Genomic DNA, 23,991 nt, shown 5'->3' with positions numbered 1-23,991 from the left:
CCAACTGGTGGAGGGCTGCAGTGATAGTTAACTTTGTGGAACTTTCTACCATCTCCCTACTGCATCTCTGGAGCTCAGCCTCAGTGATCTTGGGGTTCTTCTTTACCTCTCTCACCAAGGCTCTTCTCCCACGATTGCTCAGTTTGGCTGGATGGCCAAGTCTAGGAAGACTTCTGGTGGTCCCAAACTTCTTCCATTTAAGGATTATGGAGGCCACTGTGCTCTTAGAAACCTTGAGTAATGCAGAAATTCTTTTGTAACCTTGGCCAGATGTGTGCCTTGCTACAATTCTGTCTCTGAGCTCCTTGGGCATTTCCTTTGAGCTCATGATTCTCATTTGGTCTGACATGCACTGTGACCTGTGAGGTTTTATATAGACAGGTGTGTGCCTTTCCAAATAAAGTCCTATCAGTTTAATTAAACACAGCTGGACTCCAATAAAGGAGTAGAACCATCTCAAGGAGGATCACAAGGAAATAGACAGCATGTGTCTTAAATATAAGTGTCTGAGCAAAGAGTCTGAATACTTATGACCATGTAATATTTCAGTTTTTCTTTTTTAATAAATGTGCAAAAATTTCTATATTTCTGGGTTTTTTTTGGTCAAGATGGGGTGCAGAGTGTACTTTAACCCCTTTACCCCCGAGGGTCGTTTGCACGTTAATGACCAGGCCAATTTTTACAATTCTGACCACTGTCACTTTATGAGGTAATTACTCTGGAACGCTTCAACGGATCCCCCTGATTCTGAGATTGTTTTTTCATGACATATTGTACTTCATGATTGTGGTAAAATTTCTTCGATATCACTTGCGTTTATTTGTGAAAAAAATGGAAATTTGGCGAAAATTTAGCAATTTTCAAAATTTGAATTTTTATGCCCTTAAATCAGAGAGATATGTCACACAAAAGAGTTAATAAATAACATTTCCCACATGTCTACTTTACATCAGCACAATTTTGGAACCAAAATTTTTTTTTGTTAGGGAGCTATAAGGGTTAAAAGTTGACCAGCGATTTCTCATTTTTCCAACAAAATTTACAAAACCATTTTTTTAGGGACCACATCACATTTGAAGTCACTTTGAGAGGTCTTTATGACAGAAAATACCCAAAAGTGACACCATTCTAAAAACTGCACCCCTCAAGGTGCTCAAAACCACATTCAAGAACTTTATTAACCCTTCAGGTGCTTCACAGAAATTTTTGGAATGTGGAAGAAAAAAATGAACATTGAACTTTTTTCACAAAAATGTTACTTTAGACCCAATTTTTTTTATTTTCGCAGGGGTAACAGGAAAAAATGGACCCCAAAATTTGTTGTGCAATTTCCCCTGGGCACGCAGATACCCCATATGTGGGGAAAAAACACTGTTTGGGCGCACGGCAGGGCTCGGAAGGGAAGGAGCGCCATTTGACTTTTTGATTGTAAAATTTGCTTGAATAATTAGCGGACGCCATGTTGCGTTTGGAGAGCCCCTGATGTGCCTAAACAGTGGAAACCCCCCACAAGTGACCCCATTTTGGAAAGTACACCCCCCAAGGCACCTATCTAGATGCATAGTGAGAACTTGGAACCCCTAGGTGCTTCACAAATTGATTCGTAAAAATGAAAAAGTATTTTTTTTTCACTTTTTCATTTTTACGAATCAATTTGTGAAGCACCTGAGGGTTCCAAGTGCTCACTATGCATCTAGATTGGTGCCTTGGGGGTCTAGTTTCCAAAATTGGGTCACTTGTTCGGGAGCTCCACTGTTTAGGCACATCAGGGGCTCTCCAAACGCGACATGGTGTCCGCTAACAAATTGAATGGAAAATCGGCTCAAATTGTTAGCGGACACCATGTTGCGTTTGGAGAGCCCCTGATGTGCCTAAACAGTGGAAACACCCCACAAGTGACCCCATTTTGGAAACTAGACCCCCCAAGGCACCTATCTAGATGCATAGTGAGAACTTGGATCCCCCAGGTGCTTCACAAATTGATACGTAAAAATGAAAAAGTGGAAAAAAAAACAGTCAGCGCTGGACAGGGAGAAGATAGTTTGGAGATGCACTGCGCATGTTCAAACAATCTTCCTGCTGTCTGGTGACCCGGATGTTGTCATGACGACATCGGGTCGTCATGGCAACACCCGGGAAGCCGCGGCACACAGCGCTGGAGGCCGGAAGAGGAGGTGAGTATTGAGATCACCTCCCCTTGCCTCCGCAATGCTGCGATCGACTTCGATCGCAGCATTGCGGGGGCTAATGTGCTGGGAGCGGTGCGGGACCGCTCCCTGCACATAGTACAGGGTGTCAGCTGTGACAATCAGCTGACACCCGGCGGCGATCGCGCCCGCACAGCCTGTGTGCGCGCGCGATCGTGATGACGTACTAATACGGGTCAGGCTTTTAAAGCCCAGGGCACTGACGCGTATTAGTACTTCATGGGCTTTAAAGGGGTTAATGAGAAAAAATGAACTTTTTAGAATTTACCAAATGGCTGCAATGAAGCAAAGAGTGAAAAATTTAAAGGGGTCTGAATACTTTCCGGACCCACTGTAAACTGGTCCCTTTGGTTCTGGTTTGGTTGTGATAACGGTTGATGGCATTTACAATATTTTAACCCTGTGATCTCTCACCTGCATACTTAATCCCGGAGCTGTGTTCCTATATGGCTAATCCCCTGGTAACAAACATCGGTGGTTATTACACAAATTTCCTGCAATAAACAGTTTATATACAGAGTGGGATACAAATAAGCATGAACAAGAGTATGAGGTTTAATTCTATCTTATTTTTCACCATCATGGTGTTTTGCATGTGTAGCTTGTTGTGTGATTCTTGCAATGATCACCTTGTCTGTATTTGATCTAATTGCCTTCAATGTGAACTGTGGCTGTGATTTTTCTTGCACACCTTTTGCATGTCTAATTGATTTCTCATTTTGTGTCATGTGACTCCATTGTGCGTGTATATATATGACTTAATTGTCCTTTTCTTATCTCCTATGACTAAGGATGCAACCCCAGCACCAGAAATGAGTAAGAATTTTACATTTTTCTCCTGTTTTTAAATGGTCCAATAACGATTTTTCATATTTTACCTGTTGGAGTGCCGATTTTCTCCTTTTCGTTTTCTTCAAATGGCTGTGCTCACCAGCGGAACCGGCACTCTTCAGTGGACTATCTTCACCCTGTTTGGATTCAGTGTTGCTGCTCCCTAACCCTCCCTCCTGTGTATAATGTTACTGGTGATCCCTTTATTACCTGTATACTGACATTATATACAGAGCTCCTGTGTATAATGTCACTGGTGATCCCTGTATTACCTGTACACTGACACTATATGCAGAGCACCTGTGTATAATGTCACTGGTGATCACTGTATTACCTGTACACTGACACAATATACAGAGCTCCTGTGTATAATGTCACTGGTGATCACTGTATTACCTGTACACTATATACAGAGCTGCTGTGTATAATGTCACTGGTGATCCCTGTATTACCTGTACACTGACACTATATACAGAGCACCTGTGTATAATGTCACTGGTGATCCTTGTATTACCTGGACACTGACACTATACACTGTATACTATGTACAGAGCTTCTGTGTATAATAGCACTTATGGTAATTGATATTGTGTTTTTTCATTAATGATCCATATTCACCAGTCACTATCTGGTGGTAACATGTGGTCTGGTCATGTTGTGGCGGTATTTGTCCCTTGTACGTGGTATTATTCGGTCACTATGTGGTGGTAATATGTACGCCAGTCATCGTGTGGTGTTATTTGTTCCTTGTATGTACAGTAGTAATATTTGGTCACTATGTGGTCTGGTCATAGTGTGGCGGTATTAGTCCCTGGTATGTGATATTATTGGTCATTTTAAAAAATGTATGTGACAAATTCCCTTAAAGAAAAATAAATAAAAATATACTTAAAAAGAGTACTGGATATTTTAAGAAATGTTTAATAGGTTAGAGTAGAGCAGGCCCCGGCCAGGAGAGTCTACCTTGTTGTGGTGGCGGCTTACAAAATCTTTTGGCCAAAACAAAATCTGCTGGCTATGTGTGTGATCTGGTGTTCTATGGGAACTGTTAGGGTATGTGCACATAGTCAGGAGCCGCTGCGGGTTTGACACTGCGTGTTTATGCGGCATCAAACCTGCAGTGGCCAGGTGTTACAGAATAGTGCATGGGATTTCTAGAAATCCCATGTCAACTATGCGATTCTGTGCACCTGCGGATCACCCGTGGAAACTGACATGCGGTGCGTCTTTCAGACCCGCAGCGTGTCAATTTCTCTTGCGGGTTCACATGTGGACTTTCTCCACAGACTAACATCTATGAGGAAAGTCTACATTTACAAAAAAAAAATCGCGCCACTCAATTGCATAAAATGAGGGCAAAAGCCACGTGGCTATCTCACAGCTTCTGGGACACAGGCGGCTCCTGACCGTGGGCACAAACCCTCAGGACTTGGTGCAGAAGTGGAGTTTTTCCAAGAGTGGGCGGTGTGACTGTGGAAGGTTCGAGGAGTGGAGGCGGAGCTGGGGTGGAGCCTGGGCGGAGTCTCAAGGGGAACCAAAAATTTTGCCAGCATGGGGCCTGAATTTCCTGGTGGCAGCCCAGCACACATATACATACTCTCTTATACTAATCTTTAATGGTATCAGGGTCTTCTGGAAAGGGCTGCAGGACCCACTGTGGAGGAGGGGACACAGCAGATAGGCCTGATTTCAGCTTCCTGCCCCTGCATGCTGTGAACTGTTCTCCCCCACCCTCTACTGTTTGAGGAGATGCTGCTGGGAAGGGACCAGCAGGAGGCAGAAGACCCAGTGTAAGTCCCTGCAGGAGGACGGACACAGGAGCCAATGAGCGCTCTCATCAGTCTGATGGGGAAACGTTCATTGGCTGCCGCCTCTCCTGCATGACACGCCCCCTTTTTCAATGCCCGCACTCTGCCCTGGGTATCAAAAATCATTACGGGTTGGAGTGGACGGGGTTAAGCAGCATCGGGACCCTTGACTGAGGGGTCCCATAGCAGCTACGTGGTCTATTGCCTGAGCAGTACGCCCCTTCCTGCATGGGCCCCTCCACCTCTGGGCCCGGTTGCGGCTGCATCGGCGGTGTGTCCTCCCCTGGCTGAACCCCTCGCTGCGGCTCTGAGCAAATGTAATATTATTTACACACAACCGAGCGGTAAAGAAATCAGTGAGAAACCTGGGGATAAGAACGCCCATTACACCCCAGATGACTTCCCTGGTGGGTACAGTGTCCGAAATGGGGTCACTTAAGGGGATTGTATGTTGCTCAAAAGCTATTGGCCGATCCGTACACCTCGTACACACGTGGCTCTGCTCCGTACACCTCGTACACACGTGGCTCCGCTCCGTACACGGCTCCGCTCCGTACACCTCGTACACGTGCGGCTCCACTCCATACGCCTCGTACACACGTGGCTCCGCTCCGTACACCTCGTACACACGTGGCTCCGCTCCGTACACCTCGTACACGCGCGGCTCTGCTCCATACGCCTCGTACACACGTGGCTCCGCTCCGTACACCTCGTACACGTGCGGCTCCACTCCATATGCCTCGTACACACGTGGCTCCGCTCCATACACCTCGTACACACGTGGCTCCGCTCCGTACACCTCGTACACACGTGGCTCCGCTCCATACGCCTCGTACACGGCTCCGCTCCATACGCCTCGTACATGCGCGGCTCCGCTCCGTACGCCTCGTACACGTGCGGCTCCGCTCCTTACGCCTCGTACACGCACGGCTCCGCTCCGTACACCTCGTACACACGTGGCTCCGCTCCGTACACCTCGTACACGGCTCCGCTCCATACGCCTCGTACACGCGCAGCTCCGCTCCGTACACCTCATACATGTGCGGCTCCGCTCCTTACACCTCGTACATGTGTGGCTCCGCTCCTTACGCCTCGTACACGCGCGGCTCCGCTCCGTACGCCTCGTACACGTGCGGCTCCGCTCCTAACGCCTCGTACACGCACGGCTCCGCTCCGTACACCTCGTACACACGTGGCTCCGCTCCGAACACCTCGTACACGGCTCCGCTCCATACGCCTCGTACACGCTCCGCTCCATACGCCTCGTACACGCTCCGCTCCGCTCCGTACACCTCGTACATGTGTGGCTCCGCTCCTTACACCTCGTACATGTGTGGCTCCGCTCCTTACGCCTCGTACACACGCGGCTCTGCTCCGTACACCTCGTACACGCGCGGCTCCGCTCCTTACGCCTCGTACACACGCGGCTCTGCTCCGTACACCTCGTACACGCGCGGCTCCGCTCCTTACGCCTCGTACACGCGTGTCTCCGCTCCGTACGCCTCGTACATGTGCGGCTCCGCTCCTTACACCTCGTACATGTGTGGCTCCGCTCCGTACACGAGCGGCTCCGCTCCATACGCCTCGTACACGCGTGGCTCTGCTTCGTACGCCTCGTACATGTGCAGCTCCGCTGCTTACACCTCATGCACGCGCGGCTCTGCTCCGTACGCCTCGTACACACACGGCTCTGCTCCGTACACATCGTACACACACGGCTCCGCTCCGTACACCTCGTACACACACGGCTCTGCTCCGTACACCTCGTACACGTGCGGCTCCACTCCATACGCCTCGTACACACGCAGCTCTGCTCCGTACACCTCGTACACGCGCGGCTCCGCTCCGTACACCTCGTACACACGCGGCTCTGCTCCGTACGCCTCGTACACACGCGGCTCTGCTCCGTACGCCTCGTACACACGCGGCTCTGCTCCGTACACCTCGTACACACGCGGCTCTACTCCGTACACCTCGTACACAAGCGGCTCCGCTCCGTACACCTCGTACACGCGCGGCTCCGCTCCGTACACCTAGTACACACGCGGCTCTGCTCCGTACACCTCGTACACACGCGGCTCTGCTCCGTACACCTCGTACACACACAGCTCTGCTACATCCACACTGTAAACCCCTCCTGACCCCACACATAAACTTCAGCTCATCCAGCACCATGACAACCAGCACAGCAGAGTCCTGCATCCACTGAGGCCCCTGATCATGTGACCCCTGACTCCTCCCCTCCTGTGACCTCATCACAGGTCCTGTGCGCACACAACAGCCATATATGTGGTGGCGGCTCTGCAGGTGGAGGTATGTGGAGACCCCATTACTGGGCGCAGGGGGCATTAACCCCTTCAGCACGGAGGCTCTTTTGGGGGTCTTGTGTTGCCCCTTTATAAGAATCTTAAGGTTTCTGTTTTGTTTCCTGTAATAGATACATACGACCCAACTATGGAGACAGGAAGGGAGGAAACGTATTGTTCTCAGAGTACAGGACCCCCACAGTGTAATGCCCCCATTATGCCCCTTCTGCAAGATGTATGATACCCCCACACAGTGTAATGCCCCCATTATGCCCCTTATGCAGGATGTATGATGCCCCCACACAGTGTAATGCCCCCATTATGCCCCTTATACAGGATGTATGATGCCCCCTACAGTGTAATGCCCCCATTATGCTCCTTATGCAGGATGTCTGATGCCCCCCACAGTGTAATGCCCCCATTATGCCCCTTATACAGGATGTATGATGCCCCCACACAGTGTAATGCCCCCATTATGCCCCTTATACAGTATGTATGATGCCCCCATTATGCCCCTTATGCAGGATGTATGATGCCCCCACACAGTGTAATGCCCCCATTATGCCCCTTATGCAGGATGTATGATGCCCCCACACAGTGTAATGCCCCCATTATGCCCCTTATGCAGGATGTATGATGCCCCCACACAGTGTAATGCCCCCATTATGCCCCTTATACAGGATGTATGATGCCCCCACACATTGTAATGCCCCCATTATGCCCTTTATGCAGAATGTATGATGTCCCCACAGTGTAATGCCCCCATTATACCCCTTATGCAGTATGTATGATGCCCCCACACAGTGTAATGCCTCTATTATGCCCCTTATGCAGTATGTATGATGCCCCCACACAGTGTAATGCCTCTATTATACCCCTTATGCAGGATGTATGATGCCCCCACACAGTGCAATGCCCCCATTATGCCCCTTATGCAGAATGTATGATGTCCCCACAGTGTAATGCCCCCATTATACCCCTTATGCCGGATGTATGATGCCCCACACAGTATAATGCCCCCATTATGCTCCTTATGCAGGATGTATGATGCCCCACACAGTGTAATGTTCCCATTATGCCCCTTATACAGTATGTATGATGCCCCCACACATTGTAATGCCCCCATTATGCCCTTTATGCAGAATGTATGATATCCCCACAGTGTAATGCCCCCATTATACCCCTTATGCAGTATGTATGATGCCCCCACACAGTGTAATGCCTCTATTATGCCCCTTATGCAGTATGTATGATGCCCCCACACAGTGTAATGCCTCTATTATACCCCTTATGCAGGATGTATGATGCCCCCACACAGTGTAATGCCCCTTATGCAGGATGTATGATGCCCCCACACAGTGTAATGCCCCCATTATGCCCCTTATACAGGATGTATGATGCCCCCACACATTGTAATGCCCCCATTATGCCCTTTATGCAGAATGTATGATGTCCCCACAGTGTAATGCCCCCATTATACCCCTTATGCAGTATGTATGATGCCCCCACACAGTGTAATGCCTCTATTATGCCCCTTATGCAGTATGTATGATGCCCCCACACAGTGTAATGCCTCTATTATACCCCTTATGCAGGATGTATGATGCCCCCACACAGTGCAATGCCCCCATTATGCCCCTTATGCAGAATGTATGATGTCCCCACAGTGTAATGCCCCCATTATACCCCTTATGCCGGATGTATGATGCCCCACACAGTATAATGCCCCCATTATGCTCCTTATGCAGGATGTATGATGCCCCACACAGTGTAATGTTCCCATTATGCCCCTTATACAGTATGTATGATGCCCCCACACATTGTAATGCCCCCATTATGCCTTTTATGCAGAATGTATGATATCCCCACAGTGTAATGCCCCCATTATACCCCTTATGCAATATGTATGATGCCCCCACACAGTGTAATGCCTCTATTATGCCCCTTATGCAGTATGTATGATGCCCCCACACAGTGTAATGCCTCTATTATCCCCTTATGCAGTATGTATGATGCCCCCACACAGTGTAATGCCCCCATTATGCACCTTATACAGTATGTATGATGCCCCCACACAGTGTAATGCCCCCATTATGCCCCTTATGCAGGATGTATGATGCCCCCACACAGTGTAATGCCCCCATTATGCCCCTTATGCAGGATGTATGTTGCCCCCACACAGTGTAATGCCCCCATTATGCCCCTTATACAGGATGTATGATGCCCCCACACATTGTAATGCCCCCATTATGCCCTTTATGCAGAATGTATGATGTCCGCACAGTGTAATGCCCCCATTATACCCCTTATGCAGTATGTATGATGCCCCCACACAGTGTAATGCCTCTATTATGCCCCTTATGCAGTATGTATGATGCCCCCACACAGTGTAATGCCTCTATTATACCCCTTATGCAGGATGTATGATGCCCCCACACAGTGTAATGCCCCCATTATGCCCCTTATGCAGGATGTATGATGCCCCCACACAGGTGCAATGCCCCCATTACGCCCCTTATGCAGAATGTATGATGTCCCCACAGTGTAATGCCCCCATTATACCCCTTATGCCGGATGTATGATGCCCCACACAGTGTAATGCCCCCATTATGCTCCTTACGCAGGATGTATGATGCCCCACACAGTGTAATGTTCCCATTATGCCCCTTATACAGTATGTATGATGCCCCCACACAGTGTAATGCCCCCATTATGCTCCTAATGCAGGATATAAGATGCCCCCCACACATTGTAATGCCCCCATTATGCCCTTTATGCAGAATGTATGATATCCCCACAGTGTAATGCCCCCATTATACCCCTTATGCAGTATGTATGATGCCCCCACACAGTGTAATGCCTCTATTATGCCCCTTATGCAGTATGTATGATGCCCCCACACAGTGTAATGCCTCTATTATCCCCTTATGCAGTATGTATGATGCCCCCACACAGTGTAATGCCCCCATTATGCCCCTTATGCAGGATGTATGATGCCCCCACACAGTGTAATGCCCCCATTATGCCCCTTATGCAGGATGTATGATGCCCCCACACAGTGTAATGCCCCCATTATGCCCCTTATACAGGATGTATGATGCCCCCTACAGTGTAATGCCCCCATTATGCCCCTTATGCAGGATGTATGATGCCCCCACACAGTGTAATGCCCCCATTATGCCCCTTATACAGTATGTATGATGCCCCCACACAGTGTAATGCCCCCATTATGCCCCTTATTCAGGATGTATGATGCCCCCACACAGTGTAATGCCCCCATTATGCCCCTTATGCAGGATGTATGATGCCCCCACACAGTGTAATGCCCCCATTATGCCCCTTATGCAGGATGTATGTTGCCCCCACACAGTGTAATGCCCCCATTATGCCCCTTATACAGGATGTATGATGCCCCCACACATTGTAATGCCCCCATTATGCCCTTTATGCAGAATGTATGATGTCCGCACAGTGTAATGCCCCCATTATACCCCTTATGCAGTATGTATGATGCCCCCACACAGTGTAATGCCTCTATTATGCCCCTTATGCAGTATGTATGATGCCCCCACACAGTGTAATGCCTCTATTATACCCCTTATGCAGGATGTATGATGCCCCCACACAGTGTAATGCCCCCATTATGCCCCTTATGCAGGATGTATGATGCCCCCACACAGTGCAATGCCCCCATTATGCCCCTTATGCAGGATGTATGATGCCCCCACACAGTGCAATGCCCCCATTAAGATAAGATAAGATAAGATATACTTTATTTATCCCGGAGGAAATTGCGGTATCACAGCAGCAGAACACAGATCTCGAACATGACACATATGATAACATAACATTTGGAATGCTTTAGACATTGCTTTTCAGACATTTGTTAAACACCCCCATAGCTGTTGGAACAAACGATCTCCTGTATTTTTCCTTTTTACACCTTAGTTGTATTAGGCGATTGCTGAATGTGCTCTTCTGTTTCGCCAACAGTTCATAAAGCGGGTGTGTGTTGTTGCCCATTATAGCTCTGCACTTCTTCTTAATCCTATCCTCTACCACCTCTTCAAAAGTCCCAAGCTGTAGGCCCACCGTCGCGCTAGCCTTCTTTATAAGTTTGTTGAACTTGTTGGCGTCAGCAACACGCACACTGTTACCCCAGCATTATGCCCCTTATGCAGAATGTATGATGTCCCCACAGTGTAATGCCCCCATTATACCCCTTATGCCGGATGTATGATGCCCCACACAGTGTAATGCCCCCATTATGCTCCTTATGCAGGATGTATGATGCCCCACACAGTGTAATGCCCCCATTATGCCCCTTATACAGTATGTATGATGCCCCCACACAGTGTAATGCCCCCATTATGCTCCTAATGCAGGATATAAGATGCCCCCCACACATTGTAATGCCCCCATTATGCCCTTTATGCAGAATGTATGATATCCCCACAGTGTAATGCCCCCATTATACCCCTTATGCAGTATGTATGATGCCCCCACACAGTGTAATGCCTCTATTATGCCCCTTATGCAGTATGTATGATGCCCCCACACAGTGTAATGTTCTATTATCCCCTTATGCAGTATGTATGATGCCCCCACACAGTGTAATGCCCCCATTATGCCCCTTATGCAGGATGTATGATGCCCCCACACAGTGTAATGCCCCCATTATGCCCCTTATGCAGGATGTATGTTGCCCCCACACAGTGTAATGCCCCCATTATGCCCCTTATACAGGATGTATGATGCCCCCACACAGTGTAATGCCCCCATTATGCCCCTTATACAGGATGTATGATACCCCCACACAGTGTAATGCCCCCATTATGCCCCTTATGCAGGATGTATGATGCCACCACACAGTGTAATGCCCCCATTATGCCCCTTATGCAGGATGTATGATGCCACCACACAGTGTAATGCCCCCATTATGCCCCTTATGCAGTATGTATGATGCCCCCCACACAGTGTAATGCCCCCATTATGCCCCTAATACATTATGTATGATGCCCCCACACAGTGTAATGCCCCCATTATGCCCCTTATGCAGTATGTATGATTCCCCCACACAGTGTAATGCCCCCATTACGCCCATTATGCACGATGTACGATTCCCCCATTATGACCCTAATACATTATGTATGATGCCCCCACACAGTGTAATGCCCCCATTATGCCCCTTATGCAGGATGTATGATGCCCCCCACACAGTGTGATGCTCCCATTATGCCCCTTATGCAGGATGTATGATGCCCCCACACAGTGTAATGCCCCCATTATGCCCCTTATGCTGTATGTATGATGCCCCCACACAGTGTAATACCCCCATTTTGCCCCTTATACAGGATGTGTAATGCCCCCATTATGCCCCTTATACAGGATGTGTAATGCCCCCATTATGCCCCTTATGCAGTATGTATGATGCCCCCACACAGTGTAATACCCCCATTATGCCCCTTATACAGGATGTATTATGCCCCCACACAGTGTAATGCCCCCATTATGCCCCTTATACAGGATGTATGATGCCCCCACACAGTGTAATGCCCCCATTATGCCCCTTATGCTGTATGTATGATGCCCCCACACAGTGTAATGCCCCCATTATGCCCCTAATACATTATGTATGATGCCTCCACACAGTGTAATGCCCCCATTATGCCCCTTATGCTGTATGTATGATGCCCCCACACAGTGTAATGCCCCCATTATGCCCCTAATACATTATGTATGATGCCTCCACACAGTGTAATGCCCCCATTATGCCCCTTAAGCAGTATGTATGATTCCCCCACACAGTGTAATGCCCCCATTACGCCCATTATGCTGGATGTACGATTCCCCCATTATGCCCCTTATGCAGGATGTATGATGCCCTCACACAGTGTAATGCCCCCATTATCCCCCTTATGCAGTATGTATGTTGCCCCCACACAGTGTAATGCCCCCATTATGCCCCTTATACAGGATGTATGATGCCCCCACACATTGTAATGCCCCCATTATGCCCTTTATGCAGAATGTATGATGTCCGCACAGTGTAATGCCCCCATTATACCCCTTATGCAGTATGTATGATGCCCCCACACAGTGTAATGCCTCTATTATGCCCCTTATGCAGTATGTATGATGCCCCCACACAGTATAATGCCTCTATTATACCCCTTATGCAGGATGTATGATGCCCCCACACAGTGTAATGCCCCCATTATGCCCCTTATGCAGGATGTATGATGCCCCCACACAGTGCAATGCCCCCATTACGCCACTTATGCAGAATGTATGATGTCCCCACAGTGTAATGCCCCCATTATACCCCTTATGCCGGATGTATGATGCCCCACACAGTGTAATGCCCCCATTATGCTCCTTACGCAGGATGTATGATGCCCCACACAGTGTAATGTTCCCATTATGCCCCTTATACAGTATGTATGATGCCCCCACACAGTGTAATGCCCCCATTATGCTCCTAATGCAGGATATAAGATGCCCCCCACACATTGTAATGCCCCCATTATGCCCTTTATGCAGAATGTATGATATCCCCACAGTGTAATGCCCCCATTATACCCCTTATGCAGTATGTATGATGCCCCCACACAGTGTAATGCCTTTATTATGCCCCTTATGCAGTATGTATGATGCCCCCACACAGTGTAATGCCTCTATTATCCCCTTATGCAGGATGTATGATGCCCCCACACAGTGTAATGCCCCCATTATGCCCCTTATGCAGGATGTATGATGCCCCCACACAGTGTAATGCCCCCATTATGCCCCTTATGCAGGATGTATGATGCCCCCACACAGTGTAATGCCCCCATTATGCCCCTTATACAGGATGTATGATGCCCCCTACAGTGTAATGCCCCCATTATGCCCCTTATGCAGGATGTATGATGCCCCCACACAGTGTAATGCCCCCATTATGCCCCTTATACAGTATGTATGATGCCCCCACACAGTGTAATGCCCCCATTATGCCCCTTATTCAGGATGTATGATGCCCCCACACAGTGTAATGCCCCCATTATGCCCCTTATGCAGGATGTATGATGCCCCCACACAGTGTAATGCCCCCATTATGCCCCTTATGCAGGATGTATGTTGCCCCCACACAGTGTAATGCCCCCATTATGCCCCTTATGCAGGATGTATGTTGCCCCCACACAGAGTAATGCCCCCATTATGCCCCTTATACAGGATGTATGATGCCCCCACACATTGTAATGCCCCCATTATGCCCTTTATGCAGAATGTATGATGTCCGCACAGTGTAATGCCCCCATTATACCCCTTATGCAGTATGTATGATGCCCCCACACAGTGTAATGCCTCTATTATGCCCCTTATGCAGTATGTATGATGCCCCCACACAGTGTAATGCCTCTATTATACCCCTTATGCAGGATGTATGATGCCCCCACACAGTGTAATGCCCCCATTATGCCCCTTATGCAGGATGTATGATGCCCCCACACAGTGCAATGCCCCCATTATGCTCCTTATGCAGGATGTATGATGCCCCCACACAGTGCAATGCCCCCATTATGCCCCTTATGCAGAATGTATGATGTCCCCACAGTGTAATGCCCCCATTATACCCCTTATGCCGGATGTATGATGCCCCACACAGTATAATGCCCCCATTATGCTCCTTATGCAGGATGTATGATGCCCCACACAGTGTAATGTTCCCATTATGCCCCTTATACAGTATGTATGATGCCCCCACACAGTGTAATGCCCCCATTATGCTCCTAATGCAGGATATAAGATGCCCCCCACACATTGTAATGCCCCCATTATACCCCTTATGCAGTATGTATGATGCCCCCACACAGTGTAATGCCTCTATTATGCCCCTTATGCAGTATGTATGATGCCCCCACACAGTGTAATGCCTCTATTATCCCCTTATGCAGTATGTATGATGCCCCCACACAGTGTAATGCCCCCATTATGCCCCTTATGCAGGATGTATGATGCCCCCACACAGTGTAATGCCCCCATTATGCCCCTTATGCAGGATGTATGTTGCCCCCACACAGTGTAATGCCCCCATTATGCCCCTTATACAGGATGTATGATGCCCCCACACAGTGTAATGCCCCCATTATGCCCCTTATGCAGGATGTATGATGCCACCACACAGTGTAATGCCCCCATTATGCCCCTTATGCAGTATGTATGATGCCCCCACACAGTGTAATGCCCCCATTATGCCCCTTATGCAGTATGTATGATGCCCCCACACAGTGTAATGCCCCCATTATGCCCCTAATACATTATGTATGATGCCCCCACACAGTGTAATGCCCCCATTATGCCCCTTATGCAGTATGTATGATTCCCCCACACAGTGTAATGCCCCCATTACGCCCATTATGCACGATGTACGATTCCCCCATTATGACCCTAATACATTATGTATGATGCCCCCACACAGTGTAATGCCCCCATTATGCCCCTTATGCAGGATGTATGATGCCCCCCACACAGTGTGATGCCCCCATTATGCCCCTTATGCAGGATGTATGATGCCCCCACACAGTGTAATGCCCCCATTATGCCCCTTATGCTGTATGTATGATGCCCCAACACAGTGTAATACCCCCATTTTGCCCCTTATACAGGATCTGTAATGCCCCCATTATGCCCCTTATACAGGATGTGTAATGCCCCCATTATGCCCCTTATGCAGTATGTATGATGCCCCCACACAGTGTAATACCCCCATTATGCCCCTTATACAGGATGTATTATGCCCCCACACAGTGTAATGCCCCCATTATGCCCCTTATACAGGATGTATGATGCCCCCACACAGTGTAATGCCCCCATTATGCCCCTTATGCTGTATGTATGATGCCCCCACACAGTGTAATGCCCCCATTATGCCCCTTATGCAGTATGCATGATGCCCCCCACACAGTGTAATGCCCCCATTATGCCCCTAATACATTATGTATGATGCCTCCACACAGTGTAATGCCCCCATTATGCCCCTTATGCAGTATGCATGATGCCCCCCACACAGTGTAATGCCCCCATTATGCCCCTAATACATTATGTATGATGCCTCCACACAGTGTAATGCCCCCATTACGCCCATTATGCTGGATGTACGATTCCCCCATTATGCCCCTTATGCAGGATGTATGATGCCCTCACACAGTGTAATGCCCCCATTATCCCCCTTATGCAGTATGTATGATGCCCCCATTATGCCCCTTGTGCAGGATGTATGATGCCCCCACACAGTGTAATGCCCCCATTATGCCCCTTATGCAGGATGTATGATGCCCCCACACAGTGCAATGCCCCCATTATGCCCCTTATGCAGAATGTATGATGTCCCCACAGTGTAATGCCCCCATTATACCCCTTATGCAGGATGTATGATGCCCCACACAGTGTAATGCCCCCATTATGCTCCTTATGCAGGATGTATGATGCCCCACACAGTGTAATGTTCCCATTGTGCCCCTTATACAGTATGTATGATGCCCCCACACAGTGTAATGCCCCTTATGCAGTATGTATGATTCCCCCACACAGTGTAATGCCCCCATTATGCTCCTAATGCAGGATATAAGATGCCCCCCACACATTGTAATGCCCCCATTATGCCCTTTATGCAGTATGTATGATGCCCCCACACAGTGTAATGCCTCTATTATGCCCCTTATGCAGGATGTATGATGCCCCACACAGTGTAATGTTCCCATTATGCCCCTTATACAGTATGTATGATGCCCCCCCACACAGTGTAATGCCCCCATTATGCCCCTTATGCAGTATGCATGATGCCCCCCCACACAGTGTAATGCCCCCATTATGCCCCTTAGGCAGGGCGGCTCCATGCTGTGTTCTTCAGACAAGGTACATTAAATAAACAGTGAGCTGACATCTCTCTCCATTTTCTCATTATATGCATGTTTTCCTTATAGTGACAAATATTTATTTTTGCTAAAACTGATATTTTCACTTTAAAACTTTTTTTAAACCTTTTTTATAAACTTTTTAAAATAATTCTCATTAGTGCGATGATACAACACCGAAGCCTTTGATTGCTCAGGTGATGCACTATACTACTGTAGTGCCGTGTATTATCACTGCCTGTCAGTGTAATACTAACGGCCCATACACATGAGATAAGTGTTGGCTGAACGATCATTTGGCAGACGGCTATCTCTCCAGACTCCCCCATACACAAATATTCCAGCTTTCCTGTGGTTTGTATGACTGACTGCATCTGTAGGGAGGTCCCCAAATACATTATATAGTCGACCAAAATCAGTGCTTCCATGTAACTTTAGTCTAATGTTTATGGAGGCGTTAAAAAGTAAGTTATGGAACTCTGCCTCTGGCCCGGCCTAATAGACTTTTGTACATTACAGGCCCAGTACTTGGGGGAGGAGGGCATTCAGCTGAACTCTGTCACACCTTCTTAGATGCCTTGTTTGCTTTTTGCAGGAGCAAGTGGTTAAACTGCCAGGGATTTTATTGCAGCCGCACCTGTGCCATCCCTGAGGTGTACATCTATGTTCTGGTGCCCAAAAGAGTTCATAACATGTTAAAAAAATTACAAAATGTGTCTTCTACTTTTTGGATGTTTTTTTCTTTTTACAAGAATTGTTGGTGCAAATTTTCTTTTGAAACCTTTTAATATCTGCTTTTTTTCTGTTTTTTTTCTTGTATTATAAGAAAGCCTAAGGCTAGAAATAGAACCCATAATACACTGTACATGTAGACTTTAGTATCAAATAATTTCTGTCCGCGGCATTTGTGCAAACAAAACAGCTCTTATAAAAGCCTCAAACTTCTGTGTGTGAATCAGACATGAGATCTAACTTGATAGAAGATTACAGTCTGGGGAAGACGGGAAATATTCATACAGACGGCCAGTGGAGATGTAGTCAGTGACGGACTGTCTCCAAATATGGTTTTAGATCCGTAGTAGAAGATGTTGCCTCATCATGAATTAGTTATTTCTCATGTCACGTGAAATAAATATCTCCTGCATTATTGCTAATGCCAATTCCAGTGACGGAAAATGAGACGAGAATTATGGAAGGTGAGTCTATGAGAAACATATTCAGCTGCAGACTTCGAGGAAGAAATCTCTTGTTGTCTGTGGCCTAAAATATATAGGTTTTATTACTAGATGTAAAGAAAAAACTAAAAAATAATAAATCTCCTCATATGTTTCCCTTATTATCTCCAGTAATTGTATTATTATACAGGATTTTTATGATGTTACATCGGCTCATCTTCTTCTCGTTCAGGTGTCTACAATACCGGATCCTCTCAGTGAAGATCGTCTATATAAGAAAATTTTCCTGATTTACCTATCAAAGATGGATATAGACAGGGACAAGATGGTGGAGAGGATATTACACCTCACCCTAGAGATCCTCTTCCGGCTTACTGGAGACGTGAGAGATTCTGATGACGTCACATTACATCATTCTTATCTATGGGAATAACAGATGAACAGAACTGGAGAGGTGAGGACTCTGGAAATGTCTGTAGTGAGATTTATTAATGTGTCTCTCCATAACCAGAGATTAATCACGGGGCCTCCACCTTACCCCCTGATACATGAGGACATCAATGACCAGATCCTAGAACTCACCTACAAGATGATTGAGCTGCTGACTGGAGAGGTGACACTGCTGGGAATGCTGGGACATTATACAGTAACACTATGAAGGGATTGGGGAGATGACGGTATCATTGTATGTGTCAGGTTCCTATAAGGTGTCAGGATGTCGCTGTCTATTTCTCCATGGAGGAGTGGGAGTATTTAGAAGGACACAAAGATGTGTACAAGGACGTCATGATGGAGGTTCCCCAGCCCCTCACATCACCAGGTAATAGACAGGACTAAATACACATGGCCTATAATTATCTCTATGTAAAGAATGAATTCAGTCCCTGTATGTGTTTCCTCCAGATCTATCCAGTAAGAGGACAACACCAGAGAGATGTCCCCGTCCTCTTCTTCCACAGGACTGTAAACAAGAAGATCCCAATGCTCCTCAGGATCATCAGGTAGGTGGAGAGAAGGTGTCATGAGATCTCCCCTATGATGTGTAGACGGCTGTGAAGGTCTTGTGCTCAGTCTTGTTTTATCCACCAGGGTTATATAGTTTATACTTGTGTAATGAGAACGGTGGAGATGGCAGGATTAGAGCTGATCATAGATGGGACTTCTCCATCTGTCTGTGAGTTTTACAATATTTGTTTCAGGGTGAAGATCTGACCCATATTAATACTACAGAAACATATATGAGGGGTGATGAGCGGTGTAAAGAGGAGATTCCTACATATGACTACCCAGGTGAGTAGTAACCACTAAATGCAGAGATGTCACAGATTCTTCTCTGTCACCGGCTGTGGCTGCTTTATCAGTCGTGTAGTCCGGCCGTATCACAGTCGTGTGATCACCATTTTGCCGCTAGACCTCAACATTCTCCTCCATCCAAAAATATTCAATTTACTTTGTGTAATTGTGAAAGCCCTTTTCTATAGAACTTACAACCTGGAGGATCCACCTGCCCCCTGGGATTAGAAGACGCTGACCGTTACCTGCCCCAATCTGTAAACTACAAAGCCAAATGACAGCGTACGTAGAAAGTGCTGACAAGTGAGAAAATCACTTGAAGAAATGTTCTGATGGGTCTGTAAGAGAAAGCGGAGGGTAATGATGCTGTTGGCTTCCTAGATCCCTGATATCTTATTGGATGAATCTACCTTCTCTCCCTTCTGTGCTGCTGAATATTACCTGCTGTTACCTGCTATTCTGTGGAGTGAGATGGGAAGAAGAATAATCAGGTAGCCGGATCAGAACCAAGAGGGCAGAGAAAATACAAAATCAGAAGACACGAGAGTAGTCAGTAAACTGGCCGAGGTCACAACCGGAAACAAATACACAAGCCTTGAGCTGAGCACAGAGGACTGGACCAGAGGAGAACAAGGCTGGATCTGGCAGCTTCCGGCAATATGCTTCCAGCTTTAATAGGCTTCGGTGCTTTCCATATGGCTGAAACAGGGAGCAGATTACTCCAGCTGGACAGCACACACACCCATACTGCCAGACTGGATGGTACTACCGGTCCCAGGCTCCCTAATCTTGGTGGCTGGACAGAGCCTGCGCCTTTTACTCCATATTTGGGAGGCAGAATGAACAAACAGCTGAACACGACGCTCTACTGGTTCATCCTATGAGGTTTTCTATTAGATGGTCATTGTCCTGGTGAATAAGTGATTTTTTTTTATATAACTTGCCTTTATTTACAGACAGTTTAAGTAGAAATGTTCAAAAATATAAAATTCAAGTGTTTTTTATTAAAAAATAATAATTGGTTTTATTCTTGGCAGATAACTGTACCAGGAGATCAGAGGGACAGCTGACATCTTCAATTTTCAAATCAGACGGTTTTCAGATCCCACAGGATATAATTGAAGTGAATGACATTTCCCCAGATATACCATCATCCCTTCACAGCAAAGATCTGTCATCTGATCCTATGAAACAGGTCCTGTCTTCTGATTCATTACCGACTACTAAGGAAAATCAAAGTCACAAAATAAGCATTAAAAAACAAACTGCTCCTAATGCAAAGAAGCCATTTTCACATTCAGAATATACAAATAGTTTTCCTCTCAAAAAGTCTGTTCTTAAACATCAAAAAATTCACACAGCGAAGAATAGATTTTCTTGCTCCAAGTGTGGGAGATGTTTTAACAACATTTGATTTCTGATTAGGCACCAGAGAACTCACACAGGAGAGAAACCATTTTCCTGTTCAGAATGTGGGAAATGTTATACAGAGAAATCAACTCTTATTGCACATCAGAGAACCCACACAGCAGAGAAGCCATTTTCATGTTCAGAATGTGGGAAATGTTTTACAGAGAAATCAACTCTTATTGCACATCAGAGAACTCACACAGGGGAGAAGCCATTTTCATGTTCAGATTGTGGGAAATGTTTTGTACAGAAATCATATCTTAATATACATCAGAGAACTCACACAGGGGAGAAGCCATTTTCATGTTCAGAATGTGTGAAATATTTTACAGAGAAATCAACTCTTATTGCTCATCAGAGAACTCACACAGGGGAGAAGACATTTTCTTGTTCAGAATGTGGGAAGTGTTTTGCAAAGAAATCAACTCTTATCACTCATCAGAGAACTCACACAGGGGCGAAGCCTTTTTCCTGTTCAGATTGTGGGAAATGTTTTGTACAGAAATCGTATCTTAATATACATCAGAGAACTCACACAGGGGAGAAGCCATTTTCATGTTCAGAATGTGTGAAATATTTTACAGAGAAATCAACTCTTATTGCACATCAGAGAACTCACACAGGGGAGAAGCCTTTTTCCTGTTCAGATTGTGGGAAATGTTTTGTACAGAAATCGTATCTTAATATACATCAGAGAACTCACACAGGGGAGAAGCCATTTTCATGTTCAGAATGTGTGAAATATTTTACAGAGAAATCAACTCTTATTGCACATCAGAGAACTCACACAGGGGAGAAGCCTTTTCCATGTTCAGAATGTGGAAAATGTTTTACAGAGAAATCAACTCTTATCAACCATCAGAGAACTCACACAGGAGAGAAGCCATTTTCATGTTCAGAATGTGGGAAATGTTTTACAGCGATATCAACTCTTATCAAACATCACAAAACTCACACAGTGTAGAAGCCTTTTACATGTTCAGAATGTGGGAAATGTTTTACAGAGAAATCAACTCTTATCAAACATCACAAAACTCACACAGGGGAGAAGCCTTTTCCATGTTCAGAATATGGAAAATATTTTAACCAGAAATCTGATTTTGATAAGCACCAGAGAAGCAACACAGGGGAGAAGCCTTGTTCATGTTCAGATTGTGGGAAATGTTTTGTACAGAAATCACATCTTAATAAACATCAGAGAATTCGCACAGGGTAGAAGCCTTTTTCATGTTCAAAATGTGGGAAATGTTTTATCCAAAAGCACATCTTGATAACCACCGGAGAACCCACACAGGGGAGAATGCCACAACTACACCCAACTAGTCTCTGTACAGACAAGAAAGGCCCTAGCTGCCCAACTAAAAACACCACCACAGACCTAACTCCTTAATAAGCCGTTGAGGAGTTTCTCGTACCTCCTGAGGAACCAGAGAGGAGGCTGCAACACACTGTCAACAAGGGGAAAGAAAAGTATGAAGTAAATTACGAAAACCTTGAATGAGAAACAAAAACACATTCATATAGGGCAAAGAAGGCAAGCTAAGGAGAACAAAAAATAGAAGGAACAAGTATAATCTCTCAAAAACCTAACATTATTAGAATGAAAAGGTACTGGGAGGGAAAGCAAACTGACCGGGAGGATAGTTTCACCTTCGTGGTGAAACTTACAAAATTCATCCTCACCAACTGTATATGTAAAACCTGTCCATTTATAATGACCACGGACAAGATAAAGATCCCAACTTACGCCAGGACCACAATATCCCAGGTACTTTCAGCTTCATCACATCTAATGTACTTAATTATATGTACCAAATGTCCAACTGGGGGTCTGTATGTAGGGGAGACAGGGCAAAAACTTAGAACAAGGATGAATTCTCATCGCCACACAAAAAAAGACAAAAAGAATAGATCTACTTGTGGCCACACATTTTTACGGCCACAACTGCTTCTCCCTTTCCAAAACTGATATTTCTGCTTCACATCACTTGTGTTATCTATTGCATTATTCCTGTGCCATGTTGTGTATAAATATGTGACTCTTCAGATTTTGTGTTATACTATGTCTGATGAAGAGACCTGAGTAGTCTCGAAAGCTTACTGACTAATGGCTAACTGAAAAGATGGCATCAAAAACTGAGGACTCTCAAACTGTAATATTTGTCTCCATACAGCAATTGTAAGATCTCTCCACAGGTGTTCAATGGGATTTAGATCCAGACTCCTTGCTGGTCAGAACTCTCCAGCACTTTGTTTCCATCCATTTTCTGGGGGCTTCTTGAAGTATGTTTGGGGTCATTGTCATGCTGGAAGACCCATGACCTAGGACGCAAACCCAGCTTTCTGACACTAGGCACTACATTGTGACCCAAAATCCTTTGCTAATCTTCAGATTTCATGATGTCTTGCACACAGTCAAGGCACCTAGTGCCAGAGGCAGCGAACCAACCCCAAAACACCTTTGAACCTCCACCATATTTGACTGTATGGGTTGTAAATTTATTGATTATGCTGCGTACCTTGGACAAAGGAACATGCGGATCCCTAAAGATGGACTTATAACCTTGAAATTGTTGATATTTTTCAACAATTTTGGTTCTCAAATCCTCAGACAGTTCTCCTTTTTCTGTTTTCTCCATGCTTAGTGTGGCACACATATGCACACAATGCAAAGATTGAATCAACTTCTCCCTTTTTTATCTAGTTTTAGTTGTGATTTTCATATTGCCCACACCTGTTACTTGCCACAATTGCGTGTGAACAAGCTTCACATGCTTGAAACAAAGTTGTTTACCTACAATTTTTTCCGGCCTATTTTGTGTGAAATTATGTTCAATTTGCCTTATTTTCTCTGTTTTTTTGTGTTGTTCCAATACACGCAAAGGAAATAAACTTGTATAACAAAACATGTAATTGCAATAATTTTCTGGGAGAATTACTTCATTTTCTGGAACAATTTCAAGGGATCCAACACTTTTCACTATGACTTGTTTTTGTTGCCTTTTTAATTTGTTGCAGCATTTCATCCTCTACGTGTTCAGCTATATTAGGAGGCTTGTAGCAAA

The 23,991-nt window shown here is 46.1% G+C and overlaps 2 protein-coding genes across 2 annotated transcripts in view; both read left to right on the top strand.

Moving 5' to 3' along the window:
- LOC141203898 (uncharacterized) overlaps positions 1 to 23,763 on the top strand; it is a 252,388-nt gene extending 228,625 nt beyond the window's left edge. Inside the window, exon 14 of the mRNA XM_073663871.1 lies at positions 21,623 to 23,763. Coding sequence (XP_073519972.1) covers positions 21,623 to 21,890 — 268 coding nt within the window. The 3' untranslated portion in view covers positions 21,891 to 23,763. The remainder of the gene's footprint in view (positions 1 to 21,622) is intronic.
- On the top strand, positions 7,085 to 21,086 carry LOC141203903 (gastrula zinc finger protein XlCGF66.1-like). The gene is made up of 6 exons (XM_073663876.1): positions 7,085 to 7,159; positions 18,456 to 18,836; positions 18,920 to 19,043; positions 19,127 to 19,224; positions 19,423 to 19,513; positions 20,554 to 21,086. The coding sequence occupies exons 2-6, from the start codon at positions 18,660 to 18,662 to the stop codon at positions 20,928 to 20,930; spliced, it is 867 nt and encodes a 288-aa protein (XP_073519977.1). The 5' UTR covers positions 7,085 to 7,159; positions 18,456 to 18,659; the 3' UTR covers positions 20,931 to 21,086.
- Positions 23,764 to 23,991: the final 228 nt, after the last annotated feature.

The sequence above is a fragment of the Phyllobates terribilis genome, unplaced genomic scaffold (genome assembly GCF_046119375.1).
Source record: "Phyllobates terribilis strain yellow unplaced genomic scaffold, ASM4611937v1 Scaffold_130__1_contigs__length_5004896, whole genome shotgun sequence".
NCBI classification, from domain to species: Eukaryota; Metazoa; Chordata; class Amphibia; order Anura; family Dendrobatidae; genus Phyllobates; species Phyllobates terribilis.
The sequence above is the reverse complement of the archived record's forward strand: the minus strand, read 5'-3'. Positions and strand labels throughout refer to the sequence as shown.